The 19,125-nt window shown below is 38.0% G+C and overlaps 2 protein-coding genes across 3 annotated transcripts in view; one reads left to right on the top strand and one right to left on the bottom strand.

The window, feature by feature from the left end:
* The window catches only part of Dph5 (diphthine methyl ester synthase), a 306,310-nt gene that overhangs the window by 10,213 nt on the left and 276,972 nt on the right, over positions 1-19,125 (top strand). For both annotated transcript variants that reach the window (XR_011018859.1, XM_068229830.1), the window contains exons 3-4: positions 919-1,039; positions 11,291-11,437. Coding sequence is in view for 1 of the 2 variants with exons in the window: in XM_068229830.1 (XP_068085931.1) it covers positions 919-1,039; positions 11,291-11,437 (268 nt within the window). In the remaining variant the exon portion in view is untranslated. The remainder of the gene's footprint in view (positions 1-918; positions 1,040-11,290; positions 11,438-19,125) is intronic.
* LOC137502799 (myb/SANT-like DNA-binding domain-containing protein 3) lies at positions 2,403-7,807 on the bottom strand. The gene is made up of 3 exons (XM_068229789.1): positions 7,456-7,807; positions 3,018-3,251; positions 2,403-2,851 (listed from the first exon to the last, which is right to left on the bottom strand). The coding sequence occupies exons 1-3, from the start codon at positions 7,631-7,633 to the stop codon at positions 2,493-2,495; spliced, it is 771 nt and encodes a 256-aa protein (XP_068085890.1). The 5' UTR covers positions 7,634-7,807; the 3' UTR covers positions 2,403-2,492.

Here is a 19,125-nt window from a genome sequence, read left to right as displayed (position 1 = left end):
CTGAAACTCTCCCAAATGTTTATTTGATGAAACCCAGGTCTTCTGCTTTATTTCTCTCCCCCCCCCCCCCATCTCCTTGGCAATGTTCACATTACATTTCCCAGACCTACAATCAAAGGTTCCACTTTTACAATACTAAAAAATTATGTTTAATTAGTGTGACATTAACAAGTGTCGGGACATGTTTCGTCCTTCTCGTTGGACATCATCAGCTGAAAATTCTTATTAGTAAAATACACAAGGTCACAAACACACATTCAAATATGATTCGGGTTACCGAGTACGTCAAGTTAAAATACATGATTTAATTCAAAGAATGTTCTTAAAATGTTGGAGATCAATTACTTTTCTTGTTCCATTAAAATTTCAATGATCGAGTTCTTCTTATGTTGGCATGATGATGTATTGTTAATAATTGTTAGTTAACAGGTTATGAGGCAAGCGCAAAAAAGGGAGAAGGATTGTGCCATAGTTGAATATAATATGTCCTTGCCTGCCCCAGAGAGGTGAGGCTGATGTGTGTGAGAAAAGATGAGAACAAATCAAGAATCAAGTTTGTTCCAGAAGGTGATGTCAAATTGACATCAGAATCACATGGCTGATGACGTCCAAAAAGAAGGATGAAACATGTCTCGACACTTGTTAATGTCAACCTAATTAAATATAACTTTTTTGTATTGTAAAGGTCACTATACCAGGTGTATGCATAAGTTTTTTCCAGTTTTTGTGGTAAAGAAAACTCATAATTCTCAAGGGAAATTCATTTTTAGTTTATGCAAAATATTGGCCATTGGCTTCTATACACTTCGCCCATTTGTCAGATAAGTTATGAATACCTACCATGCCAGAAAAACTTTTATAGAAACTATTTATAGAAAAAACAATTTGTAATGACATTTTGTTTTCTGTCCCTAACAGTTATACAGCTTTGGCGAAACTGTTTCTGTTCCTTATTGGACTGAAGAGTGGCAGCCTGACAGTTTCTATGACAAAATTGTGGGGAACAGATCAAGAGGTCTCCACACCCTTTGCTTGCTCGGTATGCCGTGCCTTTTTTTTTCTTAAATGTAATTAATATTTAACAATTAGTCATATGGCCGAGTGCATCAACCTTGATTACTGTAATCAGTGTTTAAAATAGCCTTTAATCACTGTTTAAGGTCGCTTGTAGTGCATCAATCCCGATTATGGCCTTAATCACTGATTTAAAGTTAATCGGTGAAATTCGGGCGTTTAAGAATGCTAATCATTGATTAGCAACGAAACTTCAAAATGGCGGCAAGGTTTGTAGACGGTTTTGAAGACGAGTTGCTGTATCTTCAATATCTCGAATATAATGATAATCAAGGCGACGATATGGTGATAGTTGAGAGGGGTAACCCTTTTGAAGAACTCGGTGAGAAAAAATTCATGGAAAGGTTCCGTCTTTCGAAACGAACTGTGTTATTTTTGCTACAACAAATTCGTGATCAGCTGGATTTTCCAACGCGAAGAAATAATCCTGTTTCTCCAGTAAATAGGCTACTGACTGCTTTGAGATATTATGCTACGGGTGCTTTTAATATTGTAATAGGAGATACTGCCGGAATACACAGGACAACTGCAGCCAGGATTATTCACGACGTAAGTGACATTATAGCCTCTCTCAGCAACAGATATATATTTTTTCCAAGAACAGATAGTGAAAAAAGAGAGGTCATGGAAGGGTTTTTTAACATAGCCAGATTTCCTGGAGTGATTGGAACAATCGATTGCACTCATGTCCGTATTCAATCTCCTGGTGGCAATAATGCAGAGATATTTAGGAACAGAAAAGGTTATTTTTCGATAAATGTGCAGACTATATGTGACAGCAATTTGCTAATAAGGGATATTGTAGCCAGATGGCCCGGGTCTGTGCACGATAGCACTATTTTTCAGAACTGCAGCAAGAGAGCGCAGTTCGAAAGAAGAGAAATAGCAAATGGCTATTTATTAGGTGATAGTGGTTATGCTTGCAAACCTTACCTGTTAACACCATTACTCAATCCCACAAGTAGAGAAGAGCAGAATTATAACAGGGCACACATAACAACCAGGAACACGGTGGAACGTCAGTATGGAGTATGGAAACGTAGATTTCCTGCCCTCTCAATTGGTTTAAGATGTGAAGTTCACAAAGCCTTAAACATCATTGTTGCTACTGCAGTGTTACACAATATTGCTGTATCATCAAGAGAAGACAATCCTCCAGATGATCTGGCAATAAGACATGTATTAGAAGAGTTACAACAAAACAGAGGTCCTGATGTTGAAAATGATGCACCAATTGATGCAATACATCATATGTACAGAAATGATGATAACGCTGGGAGAGCTGTTCGCCAGGTGCTAATAAATGACTATTTCAGGTGAGTAAATTACACTGTTATACATAAAGATTCTCATAACTTTATTGTTACACATAATTTCTATAATCCTGTATAAGCAAACAGATATAACTTGCAATTAAGTTATTCACTTTTACTATTCATATTTTGCCAATATTTTAATTTTTCTTTTAATACTGCTATTGTTAAATTTTTTATTTCAATTTCTTTTTCATGTTCTTTTTTCATAAACTCTAATTGCTGTTCTAACACAAGAATTCTCTTTTCACAGGAATCTATAATTTTATTCCTCGGAGACAGACCTACTTTCTTCTTCGGAAAGCTAGGAGTTTTCTTGGTTGGGTCTGGAGTTGAAAATGATGTTCCAGATGATCCTGACTGTGGGTCATTTGCGGGTGAAGTCTGTAGGCCTATTGTGTCCACTGTTTGATATGTTACATCTGGACCTACATGAATTACCTCTTCGAGTGGGAAGTTTATTTCTGAAACAATTATAATGAAGTGGCATTTCTAGTGACAGACTGCTAATAATAGAATTTGAAACCTGAAAAGTGAACAGGACTGTATATTCATCATCAAGATACCTAAATGTGTTATTATTCAGGTGATAAATTAATTATTCCATCACATATACATAGTGAGAATTACCTTCAGTTACATCTCCTTGGTATAGTGCATCAGAGTCATGTGGATTTTCTAGAGGTGTTATTGTAGGCCCAATTAGAGCCATGATGTTTTCGGCACCTTTGGAATTGGGAGGCTTAAAATAACCACCACCAGTTTTATTCCTATTAACTTTCTCATCTGCACATATCTTCCTTGCCTTTCTTTTCAGATTTTCGTAGCAGACTTTTAAATGTTTGTAGTCTCGAGAACGAACACCTTGTAACAAAATAATGAAAACGTAAATCAGAATAATAAAAAATACTACAATAGATTGATTTTTTAATTAATGGTAATATATACTAACAGTCCTACTAATAAAACGTCTTTTACAGTTGTTTAACATTTGTATAGTTACACACTGAATAAACCCTGTATAAGCGATGCAGATTTTTGTTACTAATAATCATGGTATAGGCATAGTATTACTATACTGCATGTACTGTATACACTAATTGCAAGCAGTAGGAATCTCTTCCTGCAGTTCACTGATGCACTTCATCATGTACGCTGATTTTATGATCGCTCTTACTGGTTATCTAGGAGAAAAACATTTCAAGAAGCTGCGTGGTAGCACAAATAAACTTAGAATCTCAAAGCCAGTGGCAACATAAGAGGTGAAAGCTGACTGGCAATTTGATTTATATCTGACAACATTTCTGTAGCTTGCTTGTGTAATGAAAGAAAAAAATATAATTGAATTAAAAGAGAATATACATGAATGTTATGTTTAATGCCTGCAAGTTAATTCCACACACACACACACACACACACACACACACACACACACACACACACACACACACACACACACACACACACACACACACACACACACACACACACACACACACACACACACACACACACACACACACACACACACACACACACACACACACACACACACACACACACACACACACACACACACACACACACACACACACACACACACACACACACACACACACACACACACACACACACACACACACACACACACACACACACACACACACACACACACACACACACACACACACACACACACACACACACACACACACACACACACACACACACACACACACACACACACACACACACACACACACACACACACACACACACACACACACACACACACACACACACACACACACACACACACACACACACACACACACACACACACACACACAGAGAGAGAGAGAGAGAAAAAAAATCAAAATAGGCCTATTAGTGACCATTGGGCAGCTGTGCTGCTGATTGCAACATCTACTTGAAATTACATTGCAATGTAATAATAAAACCATCATGTGAAAACTGTTATCATCACCAGCACAGTATTCAGTGTTAACCTCCTCCACTCCCTCCATGTTAACATGTCTACTTTTGGTAACTTTGTCAAGCCTGGAATGTGGATAAGTGCTATATTGCAAGTTAAAAATATGTTAATCACTCAAAAATCCACAAGATCAACTTCCTCAGTAAAAGCAAAGATTGCAACTTGATCATGGCTTATGGCCTATTAAAATACAACGGAGATTAAAAACTGACAATCAATCAATACCAGTACTGATCTGCATTTAGGGCAGTTCCCCAGGTGGCAGATTCCTTAGCTATTGTTTTCCTAGCCTTTTCTAAAATGATTTCAAAGAAATTGGAAATTTATGGAACATCTACCTTGGTAAGTTATTCCAATCCCTAACTCCCCTTCCTACAAACAAATATTTGCCCCAATATAGCACTGACTATAGCACTTCCTAACTAATAAAAATTTCTACAACTTCCAAGCTTGACTTGATCCTAGAATTTGGCATGAACACAAACACAAGTGTATGTCACAACTGTGGGAGCACCTAAAGCACATGGCACTACTATGCTTCACTATAATAAAATAATTTACTAAAGCAGACATAACATGTAGATCACTATTATCAGAAAACCAACAGCAACAAAACTATGAGAAGGCAATGGTAAGCACTAAGCAGTTTGCCTAGGCATTCTTGACTCACTATCACTTCAAACTAAACTGATTAACCACCACAAAAAATATCCAACATCCAAGCCCAAATTATTAATTAATATTATTATTTAATTATCAAATATTAACATACTGGCCCACTATTATTTATGTCACTTTTATTATTAGGTTTAGGAATTATGGTTAGAATGAATATGAACTAGTATTAACATAGGCAAAATACGTTGGAGCAGCTGACCTAACCGCTACTCGAGTACAGGCAACACACACTACGTTCCACACTAGGACATGACAACAATGTGGAAAAACACAATTCACACAGGCACACATATGCTGCCATCAAGGAAAAGAAAAAAAAGAAATGCTCTTGGATTGTCTAACATTACCTATTCACATTCACAAATGTAAGTAAATGCAATTCATACATGAACATATGGTTGAGCCTGGCATAAATAAAAACACTTCACTGAACCAAGATCTAGCATGGTTGAGGCCCTGAGCATCTCACTGAGCAAAAGTGAGCTCTTATAGCAGCTGAAAAAGGCCTTCCTGCTGGTGACAGGTCAAAATTTCTTAGAAGAATTCCAAATTTCACTTAAAAGACACTGTCCAGACATCACTAACATGAAGCACTGCACCAGGCAAAAATACTTACTGAGTACCATATGAAATTTAACAGAATGGTCTCTAAACATGCTAACAAGGTTTCTACTCTAGCTGCAGGCTAATTTACTCATTAAAAAGGGTTACAAATATGAGTCACTCATCATCATCATCTTGACCATATGTTAACATAGATGACTCTGGTTAACCTTACTTCATGAAACACAACGTATTTGCCTTGTATATGAGAAAGATGATACTTGAACACACTACTAGGGAAATGAACTCTTGAAGGGACACTCTGGTCATCACATGTAGTACTTAAGGGGATATACATGTAGGATTGAATTCAACACATCCTTCATAATAAAACATGGCCTTCTATTACCGAAGACTTATACACAACTCGTATCAACATATCAGGGCACATATTTCCTCAAAGACTTCCTGTTCAACTTATTTACTGGCCTACCACATTTATATTTCATTAAAAACATTCTATCACTTATCTACAGGCCGGTATAACATATATTTCATCGAAGATATTACAACCACTTATCTATTGGCCTGTATAACATATATTTCATCAAAGATATCATTTGAAACATCATAAAGGCATGTATTGTATCGAAGAATGCTGGGATAAGCACTAGCCTCCTGCTACAACCTACAACAAGGTTCTACACTGAATTAACACTATAATATCCTCCCGAGTGATCACACTACAACATCATGGCAAGAAGAAAACATAAACCTAACCTGAAAAGTACTTAATAAACATGACATAGCTGAAAACAGGTTTAGAACGTACAAATCTTGGTCATAAATTATTGAATTAGATATTAAATTTAAGACACTTTAAACAACAGCACAGCTAATACTCTGTCCTATCCATCTTCACTCTGACTCAACCAGTTGACCATTCAATACCTACCCTACGCTCAGACACCCAAACTGACCATTCCAAAAGGTAGAAATATGCAAAAACACACACTGAAATCCATGTACAAATCATACTGCCCACATGTTCTATCTAAAATGAAAACCCAATGGCCTTGACTTGGCACAGATATCAAAGTGATAATGAACACAGACAATTTTAAAAAGTGTGCACTTACAGCTGTGAAATATAGTAAACATGGGTTACTCGCATTGCATTAATGCCCTCAGGGATCTATCATGCAGATAGCTACATGTGTCTCTGATGCAGACTTGCTTTAGCCTGGGATTTTAGCACATCACAACATTTACCTTCACACTTGTTGCATGGAAACTACCTTGGTGGATACATAAACTGGCCTCGAAACTTCATCATTATTTAGCTGACTACACAATCACATGACACTTCAAATATGTTTAGGCTGGTTTACCATTAAAAGGAAAACAACACAGAATTTGCTATATTTTTCACAAGACTTCCTACTTCCATGATAACCAGGAGAAATGGATCACTTCCGTGTCTTAAAATGTTTCGTTTTACGATCATTTCCAGTCTTTATAACCTCCAAATGTACTTTTACTTCTACATTTAAAATATCGTGGAGATCATCAATGTTATTTTCCATTCTTTCACTGCGTGCTTCTCTATTGGATAAGTTGGATATTTTACCGCAATTATATTACTGCAGACTATAAATACCACCAAAATAATACACTAATCACTCGTTCCTACAGAACGCTTATACAGGGGTCCTGTGTTCTGTTTAAGCAATCAGTGAATAACTATAACAGAAGTACACACAGATATACGTTTTATTAGTAACAAATTGCACATAAACGATGTATAAAAGTTATACACTTTTTATTAATAAGACAAATAAATATGCTCACCGGGAATTGCATTGAATTCATTTTCAATTATTTTCCAGGTCTCCAGCTTCTTCTTTACAGTAACTCCGTCCGTCTTCTTGTTTTCAACAACATCCTTATATTTGACAACTAATTCAGTCAAGATGTCGGTCTCAAAATCGGTATAATTTGCACATCTCTTCCTTTTATTTTCTTCCATTTGGAACCGTTTGCTTATAATATGTGTACTTTTGATATGCGTGTATTCGTTTTTCCCACCAAGACAACTGCCGAACGAAATACCCGTGAGCGCGTTCAGTATCGTGTTTTCGTATGATCACTGATTAAATCTCACGCTAACTAAACAGTACTAAGTAATCAATGATTACGGTTGGTGCACCGCAATCTTCTTAAACGGAGGTTAAAATGTAAACAGACATTAAGTAATCTATGATTAGCAGCTCGTTAATCGAGATTGATGCACTCGGCCAATAGTGTTCATCCTCTTCCTCCACATACCAGGTGTATGCATACGTTTTTGCCAGTTTTTGTGGTAAAGAAAACTCGTAATTTTCAAGGGAAATTCATTTTTAGTTTATTCACAATATTGGCCATTGGCTTCTACACACTTCACCCATCTGTCATAAGTTGTGAATACCTACCATGCCAGGAAAACTGCTTGCCTTTTTTGCGGCAAACCATTCATCGAGCCATTTTCCAACGCTTAGCATTCTAAACAATACAACTGTAACCTCCAATTGCTTTCCGCAGAATGGCGCGCTCATTACTCTGCTGGCCTGTTAAGAAACGAACAACCAGGCGAGTTGGCCGTGCAGTTAGGGGCGCACGGCTGTGAGCTTGTACCAGGGAGATAGTGGGTTCGAATCCCACTGTCGGCAGCCCTGAAGATGGTTTTCCATTTTCACACCAGGCAAATGCTGGGGCTGTACCTTAATTAAGGCCACGGCCACTACCTTCCCATTCCTAGGCCTTTCCCTTCCTATTGTCTCCATAAGACCTATCTGTGTCGGTGCAACGTAAAGCAAAATAGCAACAAAAGAACATTATGATAGAAACAGCTTCCAGCTTGAATCCTCTTACTACTTTCAGCATCCAGTCGAGCATTTTCCATTAATTCACTCCCCAGGTATTTGAACGTCTCCACTACTTCCAGGGGCTTGTCTGCAAATCTAATCTGACCTTTTCCTTCCTTCTCCCTTCTAGTCATAACAAGAGTTTTACTTTTTTCTACACTTATAGTCAATCCACATTCTTCGATCTTCTTGAACCTTCGTGTCCTCTTCTCCCCAAATTACAATATCATCTGCAAATAACAACATGTTCATTTTTCTTCTTCCATCTGCTGCTTTTGCTGTTTTCATGTCGTCACCCATTACTATTGTAAACAGAATTGGTGATATAACACTTCCCTGTCTCAGCCCACTAGTTAATTTTGAACCAACTTGTCCTGCCAACTTGTGTTTGCACATAACTACAACATTCCTTGTACTCTGCCATGATCATTTTTATTAATCCTTGTCCAATTCCTTTTTGCACCAGACTGTCCCAAACTTTAGTCCTGGGGACACTGTCATATGTCTTTTCAATGTCAATGGACGTCATCACCATATCGTTCCCATACTCCCATTGCTTTTCCATTAGTTGTCTCATAATGAAAATGGGTTCTAGTGTTTTACTCCACGCTGGCACAGCAGGGGGAGAGGTGATACTCCCACGTGGCGCGTCCCAGGTAGCGGATAGGGGTGTCCTAACCAACTTGCCGGCGGACTTGAGGGAAATAAAATACCTCTCGCGGACCAAACACACACCCTCTGTGGGTGGGGGACGCCGACGAAGAATACACCAACGATATCCCCTGCCTGTCGTAAGAGGCGACTGAAAGGGGCGACCAAGGGATGATTGTCTTGGAACCATGAAACTGCTTGTGATTAGTACCACCACGCAGAGAGCATCATGGGTCGCTTTTACTTGTGCGTAGTACCACTATATTAGGTACCAAATGGGTTTGTGATTAGTAGCACACAGGAGCACCGTGCAGTCGGCTTTTGCAATACCTGTGATTAGTACCACCATATGAGCAGGACCATGGGATGATAGCTACCATGGTTCTGCCTTGCCTGTGATTAGTACCCACTATATGAGGAACACCACAGGATAGGGGAAGGTCCCTGTGGTTAGTACTCTTATGTGATGAACACCATAGGTTTGCATTGCCTGTAAATAGTGCCGCAAAGTGAGAAAAACATAGGTCTGTATTATATGTCGAATTTCATAACCTGTGAGTAGTACAATAATGTGTGGAATACCGCAAGTCTCTGCTACTTTTGATTAGTACCACAACAGGACAAATACCATGGTTCTACTTTCCTAGCAATCAGTACTGTTATGAGGGGCCGATAACTTGGATTTTGGACCCCCTTTAGACTGCAAGCATCATCGATTCAGTGCTATGCTATAGCAGCAGTCCCTTGGTCAGTAATCCTGTTCTTTTAAGTCAGTTTCTGTGAATGTCAAGCATTGCGGGTCGCATCCACTGATTGCTTTAAATTCATGTCCATCCATTCATTCCTCGTTCTCACGCTTTGAATTCTGGTCAGTGGAGAATTTTTAGACTTTTAGTTTGTCATGCCATTTTGTCTCAATTCATACCATTAGGGGCCGATGACCTCGATGTTAGGCCCCTTTAAACAACAAGCATCATCATCATCATCATCATCATCTATTGTTTTACTACAGTCTGAAAATTAAAGAAGCTGACACAATTTTTTTAAATTAAGTACCTAGATGTGTACAGAAATGTTACATTCTTCACCTAATATGTAAAAATATGTAATATTATTAAGAATATGTAAAAATATAACCACACCCGAGCGACTGGAGTGGGACATTGATGATGATGATGATGTAAAAATATGCAATATTGACGAGAATTTGTAAAAATATGCTGTATTATTAAGAATATGTAAAATGAAACACAAGTATAACCATATCAGAACCACAGTTCGCTGACATTTTCACTTGTCTACAAGTAAAGGAATGGAATATGCAATTACCAGGTGTATGCATAAGTCTTCTACGGTTTCCCTAACAGATGGCGCTAGTGAACAGTATGCAGCGTACAAGTTTGACACTGTACATCAGTTTGTTTGTCTGGCATTACCCTACCAATACACACAAGTTGAGTCCGCCAAACACTAACGTCTGTGTTGTATCGTTCAGTGATCATGTCAATGTTTGTGCCTGAAAAGGAACATTTACGGCACGCATTGCTTTTCTTATTTAAACAAAAGAAAAAGGCTGTGGAAAGTCTGGTAGACCACGAAAGTGCAAAGACGTGCAATTGCCCGGCAAAACCGTTAATGCACAACGCTATCGCCAACAAATGATTACGTTGATCGAAAGACGACTGGAATGGGCCAGAGGACATGGCAAAATGATTTTGTTACACGATAGTCCGTTGTCTCACTTGGATGGGACATCCTTATGCACCCGCCCTACTGCCCCGACCTGGCACATCAAAGGGGCATGCGCTCGCAGAGCAGCACTTCAGCAATTTTGGGGAAGTTGGAAAATGGCTCGATGAATTGTTTGCGCAAAAGACAAGCAGTTTTTCTGTCATGATATTCATTACTTACCTGAAACGATGGTCGGAGAGCGTAGAAGCCGATGGCCAATATTTTGAATAAACAAAAAAATGAATTTTCCTTGAATATTACGTGTTTTCTTTACCAAAAATCCATCTAAAACCTATGCATACACCTGGTACATATGAATCCAGGCCCTAGTCAGTATGAATTGCTATGACTTTCTTCTTCTTTTAGAATGCTTCTAACACTCATTCTCTTATGTGTTAAAGACATAAAAGTAAAGGAGCCTACCCTTGAAAGTCTAATGAAGAAAAAGAAGGAATACTTACCTCCTCGCTTCATGTCTGTGAGTGAGGCCGCTGATCAACTGCTACAAATCCTGGCGAGGAAAGAGGAAGATAAAGGAACTGAATTAGGTAAAGTATCTATTTATTGCAAGTTACATTTAGCTAAATGTAATAATTTGTCTGGTTTCGTGGCTGAATGGTCAACATATTGGCCTCCAGTTCAGAGGACTTCAGGTTCAGTTCCAGGCTGGACCAAGAATTTTAACCCATTGGCATACCAGTTTTCTAGCTCTTCACATGTTCACGATGTTATAAATCTCATAATTGGGTCTGTATTAAACAACTTATGTTTTAATGAAAGAATGTCTCTTGAGAGTCCACCTTTTCAATACTTGATCTGATTTTTATTTATTACATACAGTAGAAGTCTGTTATAGCGAGAATTCATAACAGCGAAAAATTTACTCGCTATAACGGATTGTCGTTATATCCGATTTTTGTATAAAAGTCAGAAAACCCTTCATGCACTTTAAAATGGGTATGAAACGGCAATCAGTTTGTTCAAACCTTGCGTTTTCGCAGATGATATCCACACTACGGCTTACTTGTTTGTTATTTTTTGTAATCCGATACTACTTGAAAGTGTGTGTTTAATTTCATTCTGAAAAAAATATAGTACCGTATTTCTCCGAATCTAAGATGAACCCCAATTATTCCTTCAAAAAATTTAAATCTGGTTCAGAAAGAAGTTTGTAAAATCATATGAATGCCTTGTACAGTAGGCCTATGCATTTTTAAACTATTTTTAGACGCCAAACATTGACTTTCATCACGCCGTATTTCTTTCTCTTTTTTCTTGTGGCAGCACAATTATTCTTTATTTCCTCGGGTTTAAGGACCATTAACTTAACATTGGCATCATAATACCGAAGAGAACTCGTTGAAAATTTTCCGGCAGTACCTATTCCATGCGTCTCTACAATACAACGATCCATCAGGAAATTATTCTTGCTGTCTATAAAAATGTTACTTTTACGCAGTGTCAGATATAACCGGCTGCCGCTACACCCATGTCTCGCGTGTCGGGTTCGGCCAAATTCAGCGGCTAGCCTAATCGCGAACGTTAAGTCAACGAACGAGTTTATTGCGCCACGGTATGGCCATTCCACCCTTGCGTTTTTTGTGCACATACCTCACAATTTCATCTTCGACTTCTTTAAAGCGTCCTTGTTGCGGACCACTGAATGCAATTTTTGTACAGTACCGGTACGCATTTTTCAGCTCTTTGTCTTCACGCTAACGCCAAATATTGGCTTTAGTTAGGCCTATGCCGTATTTTCTTGCGGCTGCACAATTATTCTACATTTCTGAGTGTTTAATAAACATTAACTTAAAATTGGCATCATAATATTGACTAGAACCCATTGAAAATTTGCCGGCAATATACCTTTTCCACGTATCTTTACAATACGACTATCCATCACGAAAATATTCCTGCTGTCTATAAACCTTAATTTTACGAATCGTCAAGTACAATAGATGCGTTATGACTGCCACTGAGTAGCCATGGCTGTTCTAAGAATTCGAAGGGTCGCATGCTTTTGCCATTCTGTAGATTTGAGAAACACGCAGGCTCTGTACAACCGGTTGTCGCGGCTAGCGATGTGTAGTAAAGAGGCGGTCGTTTATTGTCAACGAGTTCTGTGCGCGTGTGAAAAGAAGCAGCGTGGTTACTGCGGTAGTTGCCAGTGGTATCCATTAACTTACTGTTAGGCCGCGAATGCAACAACCCTTGAGTTTTCGCATGAGATTCTGAGAGAAAAAAAAGTCTTAGATTCGGAGAAATACGGTATCACTCCAGAGATTTCTGTGGCAAACAAATCGGCTTTCTTCTTCAAACAGCGTCACCTAACCTAACCGTATATGTAGCCTATCATGAAAACATATTTGAAACGTATGTAGAGAAATAACCTCCTCGCGAAAAATTTGCATGTAAATAGCCGTGACTAGACGCGAGAAGATATGAAATATCCTCTGAAATCAGTGATGTACTCTGCCATATCTTGAGGTGTATCACATTCTTACTTGATTTCCGTACGTAACATAAAAATTAAGATATCGTTTACTTCAGTCTTTATTTTTAACGAATTAACAACTGCTGTCGGCCACGTTATTTACGTATTTATTATGAAAATGTGTTATCCTCTTTCATTTCGAATTTTCTTTAAAGAACAGCAGTCGATGGGTATTACTAATCAACTCCAACATCGCTTTTGAATGTCAACGAGAGCTCGCAAATGCACAAAGTGAGAAAACTATAATGTACCGAAGATGATCTATCACATTTTGCTGCAAACGTTTCAGTTTTCTTATTTAAACAGCGTCACGTATCCTAACTTAACCGTACTATACGTATGATGAAAACACACTTCAAGCGCCAGTAGAGAATTGATTCCTTTGTCGCTATAAATTTTCATAATAGCTTTTCCGTAATTTAACCAGACGCGACAAAATATAAACTAACCTCTGAAATCAATTAAGCACTCTGCCATATCTCGAGGTGTATCCCATTCTTACTTAATTGCAGTATTTAGCCTCAAAATTAAGCGGTCGTTTAGTCAGCCTTAATTTTTCACGAGTTAACAACTGTTATCGGACACGTTATTTACGCATTTATTACGAACATATGTTCTCTTTAATTTTGAATTTTCTTTATGGAACAGCTGTCGACGGATATTACGAATCGACTCCGACATCGCCTTCGACGAGAGAAATCGCTAGTGCACATAACGAGGAAACGATGCCGAAGGTAATCGATCGCATGCAATATCATCGCTGGGGTGCATAAATATCGGTAACGGAAAAATTCGCGCGAGCTTAATCACTCGTAATAATGGATGTGCCAGTGATAGGGTTCTCGCTGTAACCGAAGGATGATACACAGTTTAATATAGGAATTTTAAAGGGACAGAAAATAGTCGTCGCTATAACGGAGTTCTCGTTATATGCCGTACTCGCTATAGCGGACTTCTACTGTATATAATATTACAATGTCTAATTGCAGGAGATATTTCACGTAACTTTTATAGGCAATTTCAGCCGCTTTCTCATATCTAAGATTAAAATTGCTAACAAAATCCTAGGCTATTATTAGGCATGTTACCCGATGCTAAGGTCAAGGCCAGTTATGTTTATTGATGATGACAGCATATTCAACTTAGGTTGCAGTGAAGAGCTACAACTCTAGGTATTTTCAAGGACAGATGGAAATACCAACAAAATTCTGTGGCTTGGTTCTAAAAGGGCCAATGTCAAAAAACCTGTTTTTGAGCTATGAGCATTTGAAGTTTTACTTATAGTTTTCCAATTATTTTTTTTCAACAACTAACTTTAAATAACTTTATACTTTCTTTGTGGAAGTCACCTTATTAAACGCTCATTTTTTCTATCGTATTCTTTAAAGATTGCCAGGTCTCTAATCTTTATTGGTAATCTAACATTATTGGCAAGGGCTTATTTAATTAAATGTTAACTGTTCGTTTAGTACTTAACAGAGACATTGGCCCTTTTAACATGTTGCAGGCCAGGATAAAACACGTTTGTATCAGTTAATATCTCAATATCGATAAAAAATTACATTGGCCCTTTTAGAACCAAGCCACAGAATTTAACTGACATGATCTCTGAAGTGGAAGATTTTGTAAATGTTTATGAGATGCTAATTTTAATAAATTGACTGTATTCTTAGGTAATAGACAAGGATGACATTTTAAGAAAATTGTAAATTGAATAGTGTAGTTTTAATGTCCTTATATGACATTTAATGATATATTTTATTTTCATTATGACACATATTTCTGTTAAGAGATGTTTATAACTTTGGTGTCCTCCTACAGTGCTTCCTCACTACTTACTAGTCTAGCTGGAATCAAAAGAAAAAAACAATCTGATATTCCGTCGCTAAGGGGGTAAAAAGGGGGGTAAATTTTTTAAAATGAGTATATACTGTATCTCAAAACCTTAACAGTTGGAAGAGGTGAAAATAGTTATTTGGAATCTCCTTTAAAATTAAAGAAACATGTATTTTTTTGTTTTGGGAAAATACACTAATTTGGGGGGGGGGGTAAAAATGTGAAAACGGGGTTATTTTATGAGGATACTTATATCTCAAAAACTGAAGATGTTACACACGTGAAAATTGGTACTTTTTTTAGATATACTCATTTAAAAGATTCACCCCATGTTTGCTTCTTTTAAACGCCCTTTAAATGGGTAAATTTTTTAAGGAATATATCTACAGTCTATCTAAAAAACTTAAAAATTTACAGATGTGAAAATTGGTATTTCAAATCTCCTTTAAAAATAAAGAAACATGTATTCTTTGGTGATTGGAAAATCCACTTCAGGGTGGGAGGACTGAGAAGGGGGTTGAATTTGTTTTTGGAAAATCCACTTAAGGGGGTGCAAAGAATTTTTAAAATTAAAAATAAAACTTAAAGTTTAATTTTAAGACCACCTTCTTTTCAGAACCTCTCAGTGCATTGTAGAAGTTGTCGACTCCTCCTTCACCAGCCTTTCTGAGAATGAGTACTTCCACTTGTTTAATTGAGAATATTCGGGGGATGTTAAGCAGGTCCTTCAAATACCACATTTCAAATTCCTGAATATGTGACTTTACAGGTTGAAGTTTAGCATCTGCATTTCACGATCATACAACCACCTTCCTGGTCCATTCTGCACATGTGTCCAAAGAACATCTCTTCTTTTCCATCTTGCAGCACCATTCTTGGCTGTTTTTCTTTCTGTATGATCCATCTTCTGTTCTTTGAGGTCCAAATTTTTTTTGTCAGAATCTTTATTTCCACTAGTTCCAACTTTTTGATCAATCTTGATTTTTTCCAGGTTCAGGCATTCAGCAGTGTGTAAGTATTCGGAACAGTTCACTGTCTGGTAGTGTCTCACTTTTGCACTGATTGAGATCTTGTTTTAGCTGTTCATGGATAGTTTTTATGTCAGTTTCATCTTGTTGATATTCAATACCACAATGTCTTTTCCTGACAAATTCTTTTCTCTCCATTCACCCAGGATTGTTGTAAGAGGCGACTAAACGGGGTGACCAAGGGATGATGAAATTAGAACCATGCGAATACTTGTGATTAGTACCATTATATGTGGAACACCATGGTTCGACGTTACTTACGACTAGTACCACCTTGCTAGGAAAATCATGGGTCTCCGTTTTATAGGAACAGTACCGTTATGTGAGGAGCACTACACGTCTAGCCGTTGTTTGTGATAATGATCATCGTGTGTATTCCACCCGTCAGTTCCCCTGTGTTCAGAATGGATCTGCGTTACCCATGAGTTGACAAGAGGGTCCACCTTTTCAATACAATATATCAAGTAAATGATATTACATAAGTCTTGGGACTAGTTTCAGCCACTTAGTGGCCATCTTCAGCCAAATAAACATTAAACAGATTATGTGATGAATAAAACATATGTATACCATACAAAGACAATCTTGTAGGACTAATTATAACATTAAAATATATAATATAATGGAAAAAATTAAGGTTATGATCTTCTTGACATAATATGATGTATTTAAGTTGACTTAGGACCTCAGGCAAAGAAGTATATCTCTGATGTCTGATGTAGAACAAGTACTAATTTGCTGGAGGAAGCAGGCAGACCATGAGTAGTACCACTTTATGAGAAACACCATGGGTCTACGTTTGCCTGTGATTAGTGCCACTAAGTGAGAAACACCGCAGGTTTGGCTGGTGCCCATGATTAGTACCATTATGTGTCCGACTCATTGGCTGAATGGTCAGCGTACTGGCCTTCGGTTCATAGGGTCCCAGGTTCGATTCCCGGCCGGGTCGGGTATTTTAACCTTAATTGGTTAATTCCAATGGCACGGAGGCTGGGTGTATGTGTTGTCTTCATCATCATTTCATCCTCATCACGATGCGCAGGTCGCCTACGGGAGTCAAATAGAAAGACCTGCACCTAGCGAGCCGAACCCGTTCTGGGATATCCGGGCACTAAAAGCCATACGATATTTCATTTCAGTACCATTATGTGAGTAAAACCATGGTTCTGCGTTGCCTGAGAATAGTAGTGCTATTATGTGAGGAACACCATGGGTTTATTTTGCCTGTGGGCATTGCTATAATGTGTGATTCACCATGAGTCTACATTGCCTATGATTAGTACCACTAAGTGAGTAACACCATGAGTATACATGACCTGTGATTACTTCCACTAAGTGAGCAACATTACGGGAAGTCCGACGCTCTTGATTAATCCCACTATGTGAGGAACACCAAGGGGTGCATTGCTTTTGAGTAGTATCCTTATGTGTGAAACACCAGGTTTGTGTTACCTGTGAGTGGTGCCATTGTGTGTGACATATCATGGATCTACATTACCTGTGACTAGTACCACCATGCAAGAAACACTGTGAGTCTACGTTACCTGTGATTAGTACCACTATAGGAGGAACACCATGGTTCTGCTTTATCATTGATTAGTACCATAATGAGGGGCCAGTGACCTGGATTTTGGACCACTTTAGATAATGAGTATCATCCCAGTAATGAAGGCATTGTGAATTGGATCCACTGATTATTTTGTTTCATACCGAGCTCGATAGCTGCTGTTGCTTAAGTGCGGCCAGTATCCAGTATTCGGGAGATTGTGGGTTCGAACCCCACTGTCGGCAGCCCTGAAGATGGTTTTCCGTGGTTTCCCATTTTCACACCAGGCAAATGCTGGGGCTGTACCTTAATTAAGGTCACGGCCGCTTCCTTCCCACTCCTAGCCCTTCCTATCCCATCGTCGCCATAAGACCTATCTGTGTCGGTGCGACGTAAAGCAGCTTGCAAAAAAAAAAATTGTTTCATCATCATCCATTTTAGATTCTAGTCATTGGATAAGTTTTGAATTTTTGTTTCGTTCACCTCGTACCATTGCGGGCCGATGACCTAGCTGTTAGGTCCCTTTAAACAACAAACATCATCGTCATCACCTTTCTCCCTCTATGGTCATCCATCCAGGTGATATTTTGATTTACATATATTTTTTATGTTATACAGCCGAAATCAGTTATAACAACTCTGAAGAACTAGGAACAGTGTAAATTGATCAGTAATGTCGCACACGGTCTTGGCTAATAAATGAGATGTTCTCTCTGTCCTTCCAAATTGTAGAAATCATTGAGTGTGATACACCTATTTCCTTCGTGATGCTGACGTTTGTTTCCCCAATATGTAATCACCCTATTAAGAGTGACTCTTTTTCAGTATTAAACACTTTCCCTTTCTTCATCTTGACAGCGATACTTGCCTTGACTATTTAATAGACAAACTGATTTGAAATCTACACTCTACTGAAAACAAAAGTTTGAAAATAAGCTTTACATTGTTGTCAGCAATTCCCAAACTCGTAACAAATAAAAATCAATGTTGGACGTTATAGTCGATATATTTCTCTGAAAATGTTATAAAAATACATTATTTTATACGATATGTTATAATAAGTGATTTTTTTTTTTAAAGGACAGTGTTTGTGTAGGATTAAGGCAGGACCATCAGATTTCACCATTATATTATGTCGCATTAAACGGTTTCGACTGTTCTTTTTTTAGCATTTTTGAATACTGAATTAACTAGAATATTTGGTTAAGGTCCAGTTTCTTCAGCCGTGTTAAATTTTACTTAACAAATGTTAAGTAACAATTGTTATTAATTTAACACTTCAGTTAAAAGTTCCCTGTTTCACAAATTCATTTCCAACATTTGTTACGAAAA

The sequence above is a fragment of the Anabrus simplex genome, chromosome 12, assembly GCF_040414725.1.
Source record: "Anabrus simplex isolate iqAnaSimp1 chromosome 12, ASM4041472v1, whole genome shotgun sequence".
In the NCBI taxonomy this organism is placed as follows: domain Eukaryota; kingdom Metazoa; phylum Arthropoda; class Insecta; order Orthoptera; family Tettigoniidae; genus Anabrus; species Anabrus simplex.
The sequence above is the reverse complement of the archived record's forward strand: the minus strand, read 5'-3'. Positions and strand labels throughout refer to the sequence as shown.